The sequence below is a fragment of the Triturus cristatus genome, chromosome 4_1 (genome assembly GCF_964204655.1).
Source record: "Triturus cristatus chromosome 4_1, aTriCri1.1, whole genome shotgun sequence".
NCBI classification, from domain to species: domain Eukaryota; kingdom Metazoa; phylum Chordata; class Amphibia; order Caudata; family Salamandridae; genus Triturus; species Triturus cristatus.
In genome coordinates, this window is record NC_140585.1 from 231842240 (window position 1) to 231860744 (window position 18505).

Sequence of the window (18505 nt, forward strand, 5' to 3'; positions counted from 1 at the left end):
ACCTAGGCTTCAGGCACTAGGTTGTAGGCATGGCACACAGGGATGTGTGCCATGTCGATTCTTCACTTTTCTCTGCATCAAAACACGCAGCCTGCAATGGCAGTGTGTGGGTGTTTAGGTACAGGACCTCTACGGGTGGCACAATAGGTGCTGCAGCCCTTAGAGTCCTTCCCTGGTCACAGTGCCCTTGGTACCCATGGTACCTTTTCACAAGGGGCCTTCCTGTGGCCAGACATGTGCCAATTGTGGGTACAGAGGTAGTTTCCGGAAAGAACATGGGCCCTGGGAACCTGATTGGCAGGGGCCCAGGGCACATCAGAGGTCAGGCAAAAACTGTGGGTGACCACGCAAAAAGAGGCCCTTTCCTACATTCCTCACTGCCTGTTTCTATTTATAAAAGTGGTGGGTCCGTAGAGCAGGGCGGGGGGGACTCGACAGAGGACGACTAGGAAAAATTAAATATTTATTTAATTTTCACTTGTCATCGTCTGTCAAGTTCCCTCCCACCCTGCCTAACCACCCCACTGCTCTTACCTGCACGGGCCGCTCCTGCAGCATTCATTCACTTGAGTGACTGTGCTATCGCTTGTGAAAGGAAAGGCTCACGGAGGCCCTTAAACCACAAGGAAACATAAAGATTTTGCTTTGCAAATTCACCCATTCTGGCAATGTCAGTTACTGTGGTATTTAGGCAAGGACTTATTCGGCACTAATGGAATTCTGCCAGGCTCAGACATTTCTGAAAACAGGGTACCTAGGGAAATCTGGGGTGGTGTAGTATGTGTGGATCAAAATATATCTTCTTATCCAGAATGCCCTGCAAACCCAAAAAAATCCCTAGTTCACAGAATTTCCTGATTCAGGTGCTTGAGCTGGTGTCTCGCCATGTATTTCCCATAGAGGTATTTAAAGAGTCAGGTTTTCAGCTTCTTGCAGAACTCAAGAAGTAAGGAGGAGACTTTAATGTGTTGTGGGTGTTTGTTCCATGTTTTGGGTGTGATGGAAAACGAGCACACTCCTGCTCTGCTTTTCTTAATGCAGGTTGGTATGTGTGAGTGAGAGTGCGACTGAGGGTAGGTGTCAGGCCAGTTGGTGAAAGTGTATGCGTTTGTTTAGGTAGGCTGGTGCAGTGTTGTGAAGGGCATTGTAGGTGTGTGTGAGGAGTTTGAAGTGGCTGCATTTGTGTATGGGGAGCAAGTGGAGCTCTCTGAGGCGAGGTTAGAATTGGGTGTGGTGTGGAAGATTGAGTATGAATCTTGCAGCGGCGTTTTGAATGGTCTTGATCCTGTGCAGGAGATGCATGGATATTCTGGCATAGAGTGCATTGCCGTAGTCGAGTCTGCTTGTGATAAGGGTTTGTGGGTCAGTTCAACTCCTCAGCATGTTGACCCTGTCAGGGTTATCTAGATATAAAACCATTTCTAAAAGATAGATATTCTATTGTTGTAGCCCTTTGGAATGTGGCAGGCTATATTGGGTCATTTCAGATTCACACAACTACATGTCTGGTCAATGGCAGCCCTCTGCAGCAGGAACATTAATCTAACAAATTGACCGGTTCATGCGAACAAAAGGAAGATCTGTAGAGAAGATACATCTCACCAGGCTGTTTAATCACAACAGGCTAGTGTAGGCTGGAGCAATGTCAGTCAAGTTTAAGTCGTACCTGAAGTGATGACTCTGCCCTAGTACAATAGACTAATCAAAGCATTATGCCATATTGGAATCAGGAGTTTCTTGATTGGACATTGCTTCTGAATATCTGGTAGGTTTAGGTAGTGGCAACCACTTAAGTATCAGGAACAGAAAAAGCTCATCAAATTTGCTGGCTTAAGGACGAGATGACTCAATGCCCTATACAATTGTGCAATCTTTTCACACAGCACATTCTTGTTCGACATACAATATATGAAAGTGAAAAAGTAAATCAGCTAACTCCCAATGAAGTTTTTGCCTCTTAGCTGTAACTATAAACTAATGTTGGTTCTACCTTTGCCATCAGCTCATCACACATAATATTGTGGCATCCCTCAGTGGGCCATCATATCTCCTCTATTATTCAACATCTACCTAAGCCACTTACCAAAAATGTTTAATTCATTCAACCTCGCCTGTTACAACTATGCAGATGACACCCAAATCACTTTACAAATCTATGGTGTGGAAGACCACTGTAATTTAAATCTTGATGTTTTCCTTCGAGCTATAAACACATGGATGATGATTAACCGTCTAAAGCTTTATACCATAAACACAGATATTATAAACTGTGGACAGTGGCAAAAATATCAGCCTACCACGATATGGCCGAAGGAACATTAGGCCCCTTCTACAAAATCAATAAGAGTCAGAAACCTTGGGGCAACCATGGATTTAGACCTATATTTGATACCACATGTTTATAACATCAAGCAGATTGCCTTCTACACAATGGAAACACTCTGTTGCAGCCTCCCATACCTTGCATACAAACAGAAACTGCAAGGTATTCTCACACTCGTAATCTCCAAGCTGGACTATGCTAACAGCCTATAACTTGGTACACCCATGTTCAAAATGCTGCTGCAAGACTTCTCTGTCTGCATTCACCCAAGAAACCACATGACTCTAGTATTGCAATCCTGCCACTGGCTAAAGCAAGAAGACCCTAGCTCCAGAATGTGACTGCTGTGCCCCATTTGACCCTCGCCAGCGCATGGCAGCGGGTGCTGCAGGGCATAGAGCTGTGTTACCCGTCCCCCCTCCTCAGATCATTAGACCCGGCTGGTGTTTGCAACTGCTGCCTGCTGCCTTCTTGGGGGACACCGCTTCACTACCATTCTACGGGTGGCAGCATTTCTGCTTTTATTAGGCCTCGCTGCATCCAAAAACTCTCCACACAGAACCCGTTCCTGCCCTGCCGGTGACCTCGGACCCACTTCAGCCAAGCATTACAAAGCAGCAGCTCCTCTCTCCCCGCAAGCCCCCTCTCTGGCACCCCACTCACCATGGTACAGAGAGAAGCGATTTTGGAGACTGTCATTAGGATTTCCATCCACCCTATGCCATCTTGCAACCCACCCAATCACAGACGGAAGACAGGAGGGGCCGGAGCACATGCGGGCCTCATAAGGGCATGGGGGCGTGCTCACATTCTGACTCCCACCAAGGTTGGAGGCGTGTGCAACAGGGGCGTGCGCCCTGCAGAATGAGGGAGCATGCGATGGTAGCGGCATTGCAGGTAGTAAGCAGCGATGCCATTTCTCATTATCAGAGTGTAATGTTCAATGAATGTGACATTAAACAGCTCGCTATATTGTTCTGGCCCTTTGAGCATGAACAGCTTGCACCGATCTTCGAAGTGAATCCTCTTCCCAGCACTAGAGATCAACGTGCCAAGGAGGGCGCGATCTGCTTCTTCCTGCATGTTTTTTTAGTGGTGGGGCAAACTCCGCTACTCAGCAGAATCTGGGTTCTTTGCTATTGGCATAACTCAGCAAACCACTGGTGGAGTGGAGTTTACCGCCTACCCCAACTCTTTTCAGTGTCCACAGAGCCTCCAAGGAAAATTACTGCTATACCTACAAGATAGATTCAAGCAATAAGAACAAAAGAGGACACTACGCTCCAGTCTTGCCCCACTTATCATCATACCACCTTAGGTCAAGCAACCCACACGAGTCCCAGTACAAGCCTCCAAGCTCTGGAACTCACTGCCAGCCAGCATTGAAAGCACCCAGGAGCATATGCACTTCATAAGAGAGTTCAAAACATGGCTATTTCCAAGACAACTACATTAACACACATTCCGGCAACAGAACCCAGAAAGACAGTCACACCCCAAGCTCGATCATTTGCTTACAATCCATAGATTAGAAACAACCAACCAGCAATCTACTTTTGATGTTTTGTTATACAACGTTGATTTGTGTAGCCAACTAATCAACCAAGAGGGTATCCAGCCTCTTGGGCAGCTGTGTAAGTGCTTGATCCCTAAGGTGCTTTAATGAAGAGCCAGGTTTCCAGCTTCTTGTACAACTCAAGAAGTGAGGGAGAGGCTATGATGTGTTGAGGGAAGTTTTTCCATGTCTTGTGTGCAGTGAGGAGGACGCGTGACTTCCAGTTTTCCTTTTTTTGGATGGGGAAGTGCGTGTGAGGCAGAGCGTAGGTGTCTGGTGGGTTGGTGAACATGTTTGCAGCTGTTCAGGTAGTCTAGCCCTGTGCTACAATTGGCTGTGCTTGTAAATGGGGAGCCCGTGAAGTGTCCTGAGATACAGTGTGATATGGGTGCGGTGTGGGAGGCCGAGTATGAGTTTTGCAGCAGTGTTCTGGATGACCTAGGATCTGTGTAGGAGTTGTTTGGAGATCCCGGCGTAAAGTGTTGCTGTAGTCCAGCCTGCTGGTGATGAGTGCTTGTGTGACGGTCCGTCTGCTGTTCTGAGGCAACCATTTGAAGATTTTTCTCAGCCTGCATAGGAAGTTGAAGCAGAAGGTGCACAGAGCGTAGCAGTTGGTTCACATCCAGTCTGCTACCAAGGTTGTGCAGTTGGTGAAGTTAATTCTGGTGGTGATAGTCTTCTCCGTCAGAGAGAGAATAAGTAGTGTGTTATTGACATATGAGATGATGGTGATGTCTTGTGATCGGATGATGTTAGTGATCAATGTCATGTACATGTTGTAAAGAGTGAGGCTGGGGGACGATCCCTGTGGAACTCGGCATATCACTTTCTTAGTCTCTGATTTGTAGGGTGGCACCCTGACCCTTCGGTTTCTTATGTGAAGAAGGAACAGATCCATTATGGAGCAGATCCTTGTATACCAATCTCATGGAGCTTTCTGATGAGGGTGTAGTGGGAGACAGTGTTGAAGGTAGCAGAGAGGTCAAGCAGGATGAGGGTTGCTATTTCTCCTCGGTACAGGATGATTGGAATGTCATCGGTGGCCACGATGAGTGCTGTTTTGGTGCTATGGTTCTTTCCGAATCCTGATTGAGTGTTATTTAGATGATGGTAAAGTTCGAGGTGGGTTGTGGGTTGTCAAATGATGGGATTCACAATCACTTTGGAAGGATAAGGGAGCATGGGGATGGGTCGCAAGTTGCTCAGTTAATTTGTGTCAGGAGTTGGCTACTTGAGGAAGGCATCGATTTCTGCAAGTTTCCATTTATCCGGAAAAGTGACGGCTTGATGGAAGTGTTGATGATTTGGGTGAGGGTGGTGCTAGGATGTACATGTGGTGGGGGCATGGGTCAAATGGGACCCCTGAGTGGATGGTTCACATGCTTGCAGCTGTGTTGTTTCTGGTGAGGGTTGTCCATTCAGTCAGGTGGCCCAATTGGTTGGTGGTGTATAGGTTAGTGATGAGTTCTTTGGGGTTGGGTTGGTGTGCGAAGTTGCTGTAGATGTTTGCGATTTGTGAAAAAAGGTGAATAGGTTGTCACAAAGTTGTTGGGAGACAGCAATGTTGTTGACAGTTCTGATGTTGAGGTGAAATCCTTGACAATTGCTAAGATCTCCTTGCAGAGTTTGGATCTTCCTTCCTTGTGGTCCTTTAGTGCTTTCTTCATGGTGTTTCTTGATTGTGATTGATCATGGTTCAGTCCAGTGCATCTGTCAAAACCTGGAACTGTTGGAGATATTTGGCACTCATAAAGGGGTTCTGTTGAACCTTTGGGATTGAATTATTATGTTATCCTTGGTTACCCATATCTTGTTGCATCATTGGGGCTTGGGGCATATTGGCATTCATATTTCGCATTTGGACATCATTTTGCATCTGATTTGGGTTCACCCTACATTCTTGTTTCCAGTTGCCCACAATGTTAGAAATATGATAAGCAGTTGTTTGCTTCAACATGTTCATGGCCATCCATGTATACCAAATCAACAACCATTCTTCTGCCTTGTGGACCACAATTTCCTGTCTGCGGTATCTGATCACCACCTTGAAACCAACAGCAGGAGCAGAATTATACCATGGATCTACCACAAATGGACCCTTCTGAGCCAACTTAGTCTGTCCAATATGAATTTCTCCTTAATGTTCTGCTGCTTTGCCTCTAAATTGTCACTGCAATATTTCGCATAAAGCAAAATCTCATCCAGGGACTTCGACTGCCAACAAATTTAATTCTGCTGTATATGGGAGCTAATTTCTTTATGCAAACCAAAAACAAATTGAGACAAGAACCTACGAAAATTTCCCTTTGAGGATTTTTGACACCACTGTGCTGTTTGCGAATTTGCATCAATCTCTCATAACAAGCATGCTGTTAGACGTGTCATCCTTAGGGTGGTCTTCCCCCAAACTTTCTGCCTGCTTGCCTCCTCTTTTTGCTGATTATTTTTGTTGGCCATAGGACTCTAAGCACTCTACCACTGCGGCCCAGTGCTAAAGTGCATGTGCTTCTCCGCTAAACATGGTCCATACACAGTTGACATACTTTACAAGGGACATCTGAGTGTCCCTTGTAAAGTAGTATACCATCTACCCAAGGCCTGTAACCTACGTGCTTTTAGGGGGCCTGCAGCATTGATTGTGCCACATACACAAGTAGCCTTTCCAACCTGTCTCAGGTCTGTCATTGTAGGGCCTGTGTGTGCAGTGTACTGCCACTTCGACTTGGCATTTAAAACTACCATTTGCCAAGGCTGAAACTTCTCTTTTATTACACATATGTCACCCCGAAGGTAGGCCCCAGGTAGCCTATAGGGCAGGGTTCTGTGTAAGTAAAAGGTAGGACATGTACTGGTTTTGCATGTCCACCAAAATTCATTTTTTAGGACTGTGAGCCCAACTGCTCCCATAGGTTAGCATTGGGAATATACTTTTAAACTGTGATTCCTGATTAGAAAGGAATAGCTGCATCATGTTTTATATCTTTGGAATGGTAATGTAAATCCGCTTTACGGGTAAACTTGGATTTAACATTATTGTTTTAGAAATGCCACTTTTAGAAAGTTGGCCTTTCTCTGCTCCTACTGCTCTGTGTGCCTGCAGCCTGTCTCCAATACACATCTGGGGTGGGTGACAGCTACTCTTTGTGCATTCTCTCTAGACAGACACACACACAGGAAGGAAGGTGGGACAGTGAACTCATCTGCATTCTGATAGCTCTTCCTGGGCAGGAAGAGAAGGGGAGCTGACACATCTGAATAGGCAGCGTCTTGTTTCCCACACAAAGGGCTGATTATCCCCCACTGACAGTCTGAAGCCAGGCCTGGGAAGAAATGGTCTGTGTAAACTTCAAACAGCCTTCTTTGAAGTCGCCCCAACTTCAAAGGCACAACTACGCATAAGTACTGGGGCTCTGGCCCTACCAAGACAGTGCCCTACTGGACCCATGAAGAACTCTGCCAGGAATAAGGACTGCTGTGCTGTTACAAGGACTGCCACTCTGTTGGACTGCTGCTATGGAAGAACTACTTTTCTGCTCTGATGTGCTGTCTGTTGCTGGCTAATTTCTACCCTCTGCCCTGCCGAGGAAAAGGACCAGACCCATCTCACTTGAAACCAGAGTGATTCCAAGGGATCGCTGGTGTGCCCCCTGTTCTAAAGTCTCAAGGCCATCAAAGACTTCCTACAACCATGCAATGTTACCTGAACTCTCCCATCTGTGTTTCCTGCCTTGCCAAGTGGTGCCAATCAGGTCCTGGGCCCTTGGAAGTGCTTGTTTCTGCAGAACACATACATCAACGACTTTGCGCTGATTGGAGTCAGCACATTTCCCTTCTACACCAATGCAGCAACTGCCCATCGACATCGCCTTGACGGACTATGCGGCTCCATGCTGATGGACTGCCTGGCTCTACGACGACACATCACAAAGTTTCAAGTCTCGCTGACTGCGGGGATCAGAATCAATGCATTGCCTTCATCCATGGGATTGACCACGACGCTTCATCCATCTAGGGTACTCTTTCAGTGGTACCAGCGTGCGTCCTGTAGCTGGCGTGCCCTCCTTCGTGGTTAGCCAGAATTTCAATTTCCCCAGATCTAGCGTGACCAGATGATCCCGGTTGGCGCTTTATGACTCTAAGCCCTATATTTACATTTAACCTTGAATAATTCATAACTCTAGTTCTACTTAGTGGTTCTTTGTTGTTTTGGTCATATTTTTCATATGGAAAAATATATTCTATTCTATTGTTCTGACCCTGTGTGGTGTACGTTTGTGGTGTTTTTATTGTGTTAACAAGTGTGTGTATGGGTGTGTGTTGCACAAATACTTTACACATTGCCTCTTTAGATAAGCCTGACAGCTCTATGCCAAGTTACAAGAGGGGGAGCACAGGATATCTTTTAGTGTGTATCTAGCTTACCCCGAGTAGAGTGGTGGTTCCTGCTTGGACAGGGTGCATACCTCTGCCAACCAGAAACCCCATTTAAAACATTGGTGATCAGTGGTGAGGATACGACTTGTGTTTGTGCAATACCATATAGTAAGTCATTGTTCACTACAAGTCTTTCCTAAGACCAATTTGAACCTTTTTCAATGCTCCCTAAATTGACATCTTTGATTTTTGCAATCTGTATACAGTGGCCCAGCTCAAGGGGTTCTGCCAGGATAGAAGGGTGTTCTCTAAGGGAAGAGCTAAGAAGGCTGGGCTTCATAAAGCCTTAAGATCATGGACAGCAGCCCACCAGGCCAACACAGAGGATGAGGAGGAGGGATCAGAGTCTGAGGAGGAGGAATTGGAGCAGGACCTGTCTGGAGGTCTTGTTGTGCAGATTACTGATGCGGGGAGTAACATCCTCCCAGGATTGTCCGCAGTAGACCAGGCATTAGTGTGGCCCAAAGAATCAACCTGTCCTCAGAAGAGCTGGAGGACAGGAGGGAATAGAGGAAACTAAAACTAGACATTACAAAAGTGAAATTGGATAAGGAGCAGGTCCTAGCCAAGCTCGAGAAGGAGCAGGCCCCTGCTAAAATAGAGAAAGAGCAAGCTCTACAAGAGAAAAAGCTGACCATGGAGGACAGGAAAATGGTCCATGAGCTCAGCATGAGACAGCGGGATAAAAGAGCCCTACAAGTGGGGTCCAGCGACAGCAATGGTGGCAGCATACCTGCAGTGTCCACTGGTGACTCCATAATCAGGATACTCAAGGATTTGATGCCCATTTATGGAGTGGGGGATGACATAGATAAATGTGTTTCAGCCTATGAAGTGGTTCTATGAGTGCACAAGGTCCCAGAGGAGTTGTAGGGTGGTAGGTATATGCCCACAGTGGAAAGGGACACACTCCTTACATTAGAGGTAGAGGACTAGACATGCTACACTGCTATGAAGGCCATCCTAGTCAGTATATTTGGGCTGGCCCCTGGGAGGTATAGGCTCATAATCAGGGGCACCCACAAGATCTCATCACAAACATGGGTGGATTTCCTTGATTATGCCAGCAAAGCATTGGAGAGCTTGATGAGGGGCAGCAAGTGTTGATGATTATTCAGGGCTGTACAACTTAATGTTGAAGGAGCAGATCCTTGATATTTGTTTTCTAGAGCTGCATCAACACCTGGTTGATAGCAAATAGACTGACCCCAGGAAACCCCAGGAAACCTGCTGAGGAGGTTGACATGTGCGTCCAAATCAGAGTGTCCAAGTGGGTATCTGGGGGGAACTCTCAAAAGGGTGGTCAGGGTTCCCACCAGAAGAATGAAAGGGGAGATACAAAGAAAGAGTTCTCTAAAGCCCCCCCCCCCCCAAAAAAAAAACCATCTCAAAGCTTCCCTGTAGATATCTGTAGATAGCAGCTATGGAGACCAAGTAATACTTACCTTTTTATAGTGGAATGAGGATGAATTGATTATGAAGTTGAACTTGTGACACTTTGTATGATTCTGAAATTTAGAAACGTAATGGCCCATGTACTGTGGAGGCATGATGGAAAGGGCATGTCAAGCAGTAGATTAAAGTACATTAGCACATTGCTTTGTGAAGGAGCAGCCTTGGACTTGAGCACTATGTCCACTGTGATGTGAAGTTACCTGGTCAACTCTTAAGTGTGCATCTCATGATCAGAAAACCTCAAACACCTTAATAAACATGAATTTAGGGGAAATGTTGACTACTCTCTCTCCACATTTGACTCTACTTTTGTGATCCTTTGCTGCTGCCTTAAGATTTTTTCCTAATAGCTGTACTTCAGCACCAGCAGCTCTCATTTCATGCTGTGCCTTTTACTTAATCAGCTTTACCCATATCCCCAGCACCATGATGCACAACGGCGTGCTTGAATAACACTAGAGTCGAGCACATACCTTGAAAAAGTGCAGCATGGACATAAGAAGAGAGGTGTGCAGCAAAATGTGTAGTACACCTGGAGATTGAAGACTCTTAAACAGTGCCCATTGCACCTACTTACACATCTACCTTCAACCAGGTCAAGGTCCAGCTTTGACTGCTGCACTGTCCTGTGCCATTCTATACACTGTTGTGATATGAAATACTGGACAGCTTAGAATGATGTTAAGCAGCATTAGTTATCCATGTGTTGTCGCGTGGAACAGCACTTAAAAATATTGAGAACCATTCTTTCAATCAATCTGGATTTGTGGAGCGCAAATAATCACCTGTGGGGGTATCTAGGTGCTCAGATCCTGCTGCCATCAGTCAAAGAGCCAGGTCTTGAGGCCCTTTCTGAATTCTATGATAGAGGATGTTGTTCGGAGATGGAGGGGAAGATTGTTCCAGGTCTTGGCAGCAAGGTAGGAGAAGGATTTTTCTCCACTGTGGCTTCGACGGATGCGGAGAGTGTGAGTGAGAACTAGGGATGTGAAGCACAGCTGTCTAGACAGTTGTAGGTAGTTCAGGCGGTGGTTGATGCATCCTGTTCCTTGGTTGTGGCGAACCTTGTTGGGCATGTAACAGCATCTTGAAATGACATCTTTTCTGGATGGGAGCCAGTAGAGGTTCCTGATGTGGAGAGGGAGGGCAGTGATGCAAGTTTATTTAGGGAGGTTATTGATGAATCTGTGTTGTTATTGTGGTGTATTGTCTCAGCAGCACTGTGAATAATCTTTATTAATGAATATTTGAGGCCTGTTCCAAAACAAGTAAAAGTTATTTTGTTCTTTAGTTTTAAATTGCTGTAAACTTTCATGAAATTTCCTTAGATATGCCCAAAACCCCATTTGCCTTCAACAATCCATGTTGTGTCCACCTTTCCCCATTCCGTTCTTCCTCCCCCACTTTATGTCTACTTTTTTTTTTTATAAATCTCAAAAAATATAAACATAACTGCAGTGTGAACCCGTAAGATCTACGCATTCTGCCTTTTCTAAATGTCACTACTTCTTCTCCTACTACCTTTACTAGGGCCAAACCTGATGATCCATCCCTCCTGGATGACCCTAGGTTCAAGAAGATTGCCACAAAGTACAAGAAAACATCTGCTCAGGTACTGGGGGCAGTGAAGTTTATTCAGACCAATGACTCTAAAAGGGTCTAATCTACTGATCCTTTTTTCTAAAACTATTCCATATTCCTCTTTGTAACCTTTCTTATAATACTTTCTTCCTGTCTGTCCCTTTCGTGTTAGTTTGTGTTCTGACTGTTGCTTCTAAGGGTGTGTTAAACTTATTAAAGAGCATATGTAGTTCTGCCATTGGCCTTAGACATATAGTTGGAATAATATATAGAACTTCAGGAGGGTGCCAAGGGTTGGTTCAGTTAGAGATTTTGCACCACTAAACTAACTCCCGATCACTGTCAGCCATCTTAATTCCAGATTCACAGGAGCGTTCTGCACACTAAACCAATCCTTGACCATTGTACACACTTTGAAGTGCACTTTGTAGATTTCTAAACTCTTATTCATCTTTTTTTAACTACTCAGATTTGTAGGTAATGCTCACTCTTCACCTCCAAACACCCCTTGAACACTATGGGAACCATTAGCATGGCGAGCGGACTTTGTCCCCCCACTATAGCCCCGGAAAATGGGACCGCCCGCAAAGCATTCAGCGGTCCCGCAGATACAATTAGGATGCGCCCACTACACTGGCGGGTGCATCCCGTATTGTTAAGCACCGCCCGCCACAATGCCAAGAAGGCATGTTGTGCATGGAACTGCAGGGGGGTACTATAGGTACCCCCCATGTGCACCCCCCACCCCCCAGGATTCCTGGGGGCCCGCTATGGGCCCCCAATGGCAAAAACCGCCTACCTTTCCGTGGCGGCAACGTGTTACCGCCACGGAAAGGCAGGTCCCCGCCTGCATAATAATACCAGACACCGCCACCATATGAAATGCTTTTCCGCCCAGTAGGCAATCGGGCAGATTACCTACCGGCGGAAAACCGGCGGACGGTCTTCCCGTCCGCCGGAGTCCCCCCTGCCATGGTAATGTGGCTGGGGAAATCCTAAGCGTGCGGAGGTTTTTGGCGGGCGGATCGCCACCGCCACCGCCATACGGGCAGTGGCGATCCGCCCGTTATCCTAATGGACCCCTCTGTGTCTTTGATCTTTCGGTCCGGACTCCACAATTCTGTGATGCTTAAATTTGTCATCAGATCCCTGGTGCCAAATACCCCATACATCGACTGGCTTGTCTATAATTGTAGCAGCTGAGTGTGATTCCCCATATAGTACTATTGGCAGTACATCAGTACTATAGTAATGGGATCTGTGGCTTTGGTATAAAAGTCTCAAAGTCCAGGTCCTAACCTTGATCTGTTTTAGGTGCCTTCACAGTTAAGGAGCAGTTTTTCTTCATCCCAGTTGGCGCCATGGCCTGCTTTAAGAGATTCATTTTTCTTTGCTAAGAAGCACAGAAGGCGTAAGAAAAGGAAACAGAAGTGGCATGAATTGGTATTGATTTTATTGCCTCACCCAGACTCTATGAATTTCAGTACTGAATAACAGGCAACTACATCAGTGTTTCTTCTGGCACCATGGGTTGTTTCCCAATTTTTGCTTCGTCCGCTATTGATTCCCCAAATATTTTTGGAATCAGAGGGGGAGTTTACTGCATCAAATTTGTTTGATAGAACAGCACTTTAGGTCTCCAGGGTGAGATGTTGTCATTTTATTTCAGGTATTATGGGCTCATCTGTAAATTTAGAACAAGGACAATTCCTAATCCTTTTACTACTCTAGACATGCCGTTTGAGTCAACTGGGAAAACAAGTTATTATTTATGCCTGTAGTGTTTAAAGTAATACCACAGTGCACTTAAAAAAAGTCCTGCCTTCTTTTCTTGTTCTCCAGAATCTTTTTCTTTTGGAAGAGAGCTGTTTTCCTTGCCAGGAGCAAGAAATATCCCACATGTAGTGATGGTATCTTCAACGTGAACATTTTATGGATGCTCTAAGAGAGTATGATCCTGCAACATAACCTGTTCTCAGGCAAAGGAGGATGAGTCATCTCGTCCAACACCTGGGATGCAAGAAAAGCTATAAGTGAGAATTTTGAGGATTTCCCAAAATCTGATGGTGATGATGAACCCTTATATTCATGTACAAAGGTCTATCTTCGATCCTGTAGATCTCTTCACTGCCTTTTTGCTAGGGTCGCCCTACAGCAATACCAGATACTTACATACAAACGGTAAACAGCCCTCACAACCAAGCCGTCAACCCTCATGCAATTACAACGCGGGCGTTACAACGACCGTGCTGTAACAACGCATACCGTTACCCTGCAAGTCGTATCAATGACTTGCAGATGGGGGAGAAGGTGTTGGATTTAAAATCCAATACCTTCCCTACTGTTCGCACAGACTGGAGTTGAAATAGTAAATTATACTATTCCAACATCCAGCGCCCCCTCTGCAAGTCGTTGTTCCGACTTGCAGGGTAATGGTATCCGTTGTTACAACGCGGTTGTTGTAACGACTGCATTGTAATTGCATGCGGGGTGACGGCATGGGTGAAAAGGAGGCATATTCCATACAAATACCTAGAAAAGTAATTGGCTGTTGAATCTGCCATTTCAGTTTTTTGCGAGGTTTACAACTTTGAAGTAAACAAGGACCTCTGTTAAGCCTGGAATCCTGGCTAATCAAATAGTCCCCACTGAGGTGGAAGACCTCATTCTGTGCCATCCAAATGCCAAATCCAAAATATCCAAGGGTGAGACCTTAATTGTGATAGGCAGTTTTCCCTGGTAAAAGCTTCTCTTGGAAAAGACAAAGGTCCACAGCCTCAGCCTTCTCTGCCTGAACAAAGGCACAGGCATTTCAGGACAAAGTGTCTTTAGAAATTAACAAAATGCTATTGGGCTAATTGCAAAGCAGAAGTACCCGCCCAGTGCAGCCAACAGGTTGTTACGTTATGTAAATGTGCTCCATGTGCCTATACTATAAAACACTTGACATAGTGTGCCCAAATGTTGACTCACTGAGTGTTGCATGTAGAAAGTTTTAGAAACCAATGCGTAATAAGGGCATTAGGCAGTGGTGCTCTGAACCTCTTAGTCTCTTAATGCATAATCCTTGAAAATGCACCTGCAAGCTACTATCAAGTAAATGAAAGAGCCACAACATTAACTGGAGATTCTGAATGAGAGAGCGTAGAGACTGCTTGAGAGAGGCATAATTGAAGAGGCAAGGAGGAGAGAATAAGAGAGCGAAAGAGAGGGTGAATGTGTATATAATGTTTATAACATATGATAAAAACCATCTGGGAAGTATTGAGTTTGAAACTGATCTTCTACATGCACCGGCAGTCGAGGTCTGCAGAAAGATTCTAGCAGTACTGGTAAGGCAGACTTATTTATTTATTTATTTTGTTCATTTTCCTTTCATTGCATTCTACAGCAGTGTTCAATGCATCTGTTTAGAGCAAATAAGGATACTAATAAAGGTGAGAAGCGCAGATGCACATCCAAATTGAGTGCCTTGGAGCTCTGGAAATCATAAGTAGTATTAAGGATGTATGAGGTGCGCACCATGACGATTTGTCTATTTTCTGGGTCTGTGTTGCGCATCACATGCGCAAGAAGTATTTTTATAGTTCTTTTCCAAAACATACCCTTTTTTTCCCTCAATGGACCTTTCCAATGTAGATCATATTGGGACCATTATGCAGGATGTTCTTCAGTTCTATGCAAGTGTGCTCCAGATCACAATTGTTGTTTCTTGTCTTGGGAGCTACCTGTCCCATCAGCCCTTGCATCAGCAGGCACCACCACCATTCATCGCAGCTGAGAGGGGCAACCCCCCCTAGCGGGTTACAGCGCTGACGACAACCCTGGTGCACGAGACATTTTCTTGTGTCCAGGACTACCTGTCCCATCAGCCCTTGTGCCTGGAGGTGGCACCCCCATTCACCGCAGCTAAGAGGTGGAGGAGCAGGAGTACCCTAGCACTTTATAGTGCTAATGACAGCCCCGCTGCATGGTACAGTTTCTTGTGTGAGGACTCCCTGTGCCATCAGCCTTTGCGCCCATAGGCACCACCACCATTCACTGCAACTGAGAGGAGGAGGAGCAAGACTCCCCTTGCGATTTATAGTGCCAACGACAGCCCCACTGCGCGGGACATGCATGGGCTGTGCCTAAGCAAAGTCTGAGCCAAGGACGGGCCCGTCAGAGCTCGGTGGCGGCTGGGCTGCCCTCTTGGGTCTTCATCCAGAGGTACCTTCTCTTCGTTTTTCCTATTGCTCTGTGACCAACTTTACTGTGATATGGGCAAAAGAAAAGCCATAGAGGATTCTCCCACCTCCACTCCCCCCGTAAAAGGCACCTCAATAGATAGGATGTAAGAGAGGGCTTTGGGGGTTATCAGTACCGAAACTGCACTGAAAGGCACCTTTCCCTCATTCTGGTGTGGTTTCAGGTGCAAATGCAGTCTCTAATGCAGTCTCTACATCTTCCGATACAGTGCTATCACCCAGCGATCCTCCTACGGTGAGCATTAGGTTTGCATCTGGCATCACGTCCATTGCTTCTGAAAGCCCTCAGCCACCCGTAAATGTTAAAGGGCCTAGGCGGGTGGCCTGAGATAAAATTATGGAGGCTGATAACTAAATATGTCTCTCATTTTGGCCCCCAAGCCAGGTCCAGCCACCATCATTGCCTATGGAGGGTACGGAGAGCACACCTGCACATAAACCCTTTTGATATTACAATTAATAGAGGACTGTATCATCAAAGTTCAGGAACTTCTTCTAGCGGAGCTTTCCCCAATTATCGCCCTCTTAAATGCAATTGAGTAGGATCTGTCTGTTATTAAGCAGCAGCAGGTTTCACATGTACTAGTGGCCCTAGTAACCCAGGGCCAGGCAAATGGGCAATTTAATTCCCTCAATGCTTCAGGGCCTATGACATTTTGGAGGTTTCCAACAGACATACACTGCCCTGATATTACTATCCTGGCCTCTGAGCAGAATTTTTCTGATTCGTCTCACCTGACCCCCTTTTCTTCACCTGCCAAATCCTTGCATAATCTCTAGGGCCTAAATTTCCCAGATGATCCCATCCCTCATGGAATTGAGAACAGTGGGTCATGTCTTAACCTCAACCAACCAGTGGTGAATCTACCTCCAGCTTCTTGTCCTTCTGTGGCTATCTTAACCAGTGTTCCTCCTTTGCACAGGGATCAGAGGGAGACGCCTGAAGAACTTTTTGATAAAACTCTGAACTGGCGCGTGTGTTACATTAATTTCTCCTTCTCTTCTGCAAACAGTATTTTATTGACTTGCAGGGTTGGTTCTATTGGGCCTGGGCCAGTGGCCAGATGTGGTGATAATGTTGTCATTAATTTTAGATCACCATTATTAGTGCGGAGTTTGCTTTTTGGATGTTTAAGCAAAACCGGTATTCAGGAGCAACATTGTTTTATTACCTTTACGTTATTTTTACAAACCACATTTTCAACCCCAGCCGTCCTTTAAACAGCAGCCACCAAATGTTCATGATTCACAAGTGTCCGATCGCGTTACCCCAATTTCCCTGCGCAGTGCTGATGTTTTTAAAGTACTTACCTCAAATCATTTTAGATTTTAGCAGGTTTGGACTGACTCCAAAATTGTCACTCAGGCCGTTCCCCCAATACAGGGAATGATACTAGGGAGGTCAACCCTTTACCGTCTGATGAACATTTAGAAAATTCCCCCTTTTGTAGTAGGTCATTCTTCTTTTTATTTGTTCACCCATGTGTCCTGGCGTCCAACCAGAAGGTTACAATTCTTATATGGTGGGAGTGGTTCATTCTCCTTGCCGAGCCGGAATGCTGCGGGTATTAAGGATAAGATTACCAACCCTACATGGGTTAACTTTGTTGTTAGATAAAGCTAATAATCCCTTCGGTCTCCAACCTTACCAATACCCTACAAGCAACACAATCTCTATCTCAATCACACCTCATGTATACATCCCACCCCCACTGTTAATGATAAAGATGGCGTGAGGCCCGACAAAATGGCCTCTCAGGGCAGCAGAGCCTCGTATTACTAAAGTGCAAAGTGCCGATTCGAACTCAAATTAAAAAAAATCAGATTCAAGTGCAAAACGTACACTTCACGATTGTATGTGTTATTTGGTTTAAAACAGATGCAGAGGTAAAATACCAAATAGGTAGAGAGCCTACCCGCCCGCTCCCGTGCCATTACGTAGTGAGCTGAGGCGGGACGCAGCGTGAAAACTAGAATGCTGACAAGAGATGGCGTGAGGCACAACAAAATGGCCTCTCAGGGAAGCAGAGCCTCGTATTACTCAAGTGCAAAACGTACAATTCACGAATTTATGTGTTATTCAATTATGTTTTAATTGGGTTTTTTTTGTGTTGTGTTTTTGTTTTTACTGCATTATCTTTTATGATTTTATACAAAGCCGTATAATGACTATCTTGACATTTTATTGGTTTCATCACCTCTTTTCAAGTGGCGACCCTACATGTCAGTAGAATGGGCAGACACAAGAGCTAGAAGGCATTTATCCTCTGAGTTTTGGAGGTTGTTTTCAGAGGACCGTTTATTTAAAAGTATTCTTTTGTTTTATTGTAGGTGTTACTGCGGTTCCAAATCCAGAGAGATTTGATTGTAATTCCCAAATCAGTCACTCCGGAGCGCATCAAGCAAAACTTTCAGGTGAGGTGCAACACTTGGGCTGTACCACTGTGCTAGTTTCAGGGGTGAAATGTGCTCTGTGTGTCAGATTAATAGAGCTTGTGTTTTATGGAGACAGTGAAAGCAGTCAGGTGACCTAAATCTGATCTATTGCTTTTTGTCATGTTCACCCCAAGACCACTGGGGTCATCTGGTAGATTCTCTTAGCCCCAAAAGGATAAATGCCTTTTTCAAAGCAAATGAGGACTTGCAAGTGTCTCTCACTCCTGCCTCTAGCGATTTATGATCCATTAGAGCGTGAGTGTTGGAAGTCAGGCAAAAGGGTCAGAGAATCTCTTATCTCCAGGTGATCATAAATGGAGCTATGCCTATGTACCCCGAAATTAGTAAACACACACAATAATTGGTATTTTACTATGTGGAATATTTTATTATGTCTAACTCAACTGCAAATCATATGCATCAGAATGAAGATGGCTATTATGAACAACTCTGCAGTCATTATGCAATTTAGGG

General features: G+C 45.3%; 1 protein-coding gene across 3 annotated transcripts in view; it reads left to right on the forward strand.

Moving 5' to 3' along the window:
• Positions 1-18505, forward strand: part of LOC146854167 (aldo-keto reductase family 1 member B1-like) — a 222542-nt gene that overhangs the window by 128248 nt on the left and 75789 nt on the right. For all 3 annotated transcript variants that reach the window (XM_085651943.1, XM_085651944.1, XM_085651942.1), the window contains exons 7-8: positions 11298-11379; positions 17927-18010. In XM_085651943.1, the coding sequence (XP_085508069.1) occupies positions 11298-11379; positions 17927-18010 (166 nt within the window). The remainder of the gene's footprint in view (positions 1-11297; positions 11380-17926; positions 18011-18505) is intronic.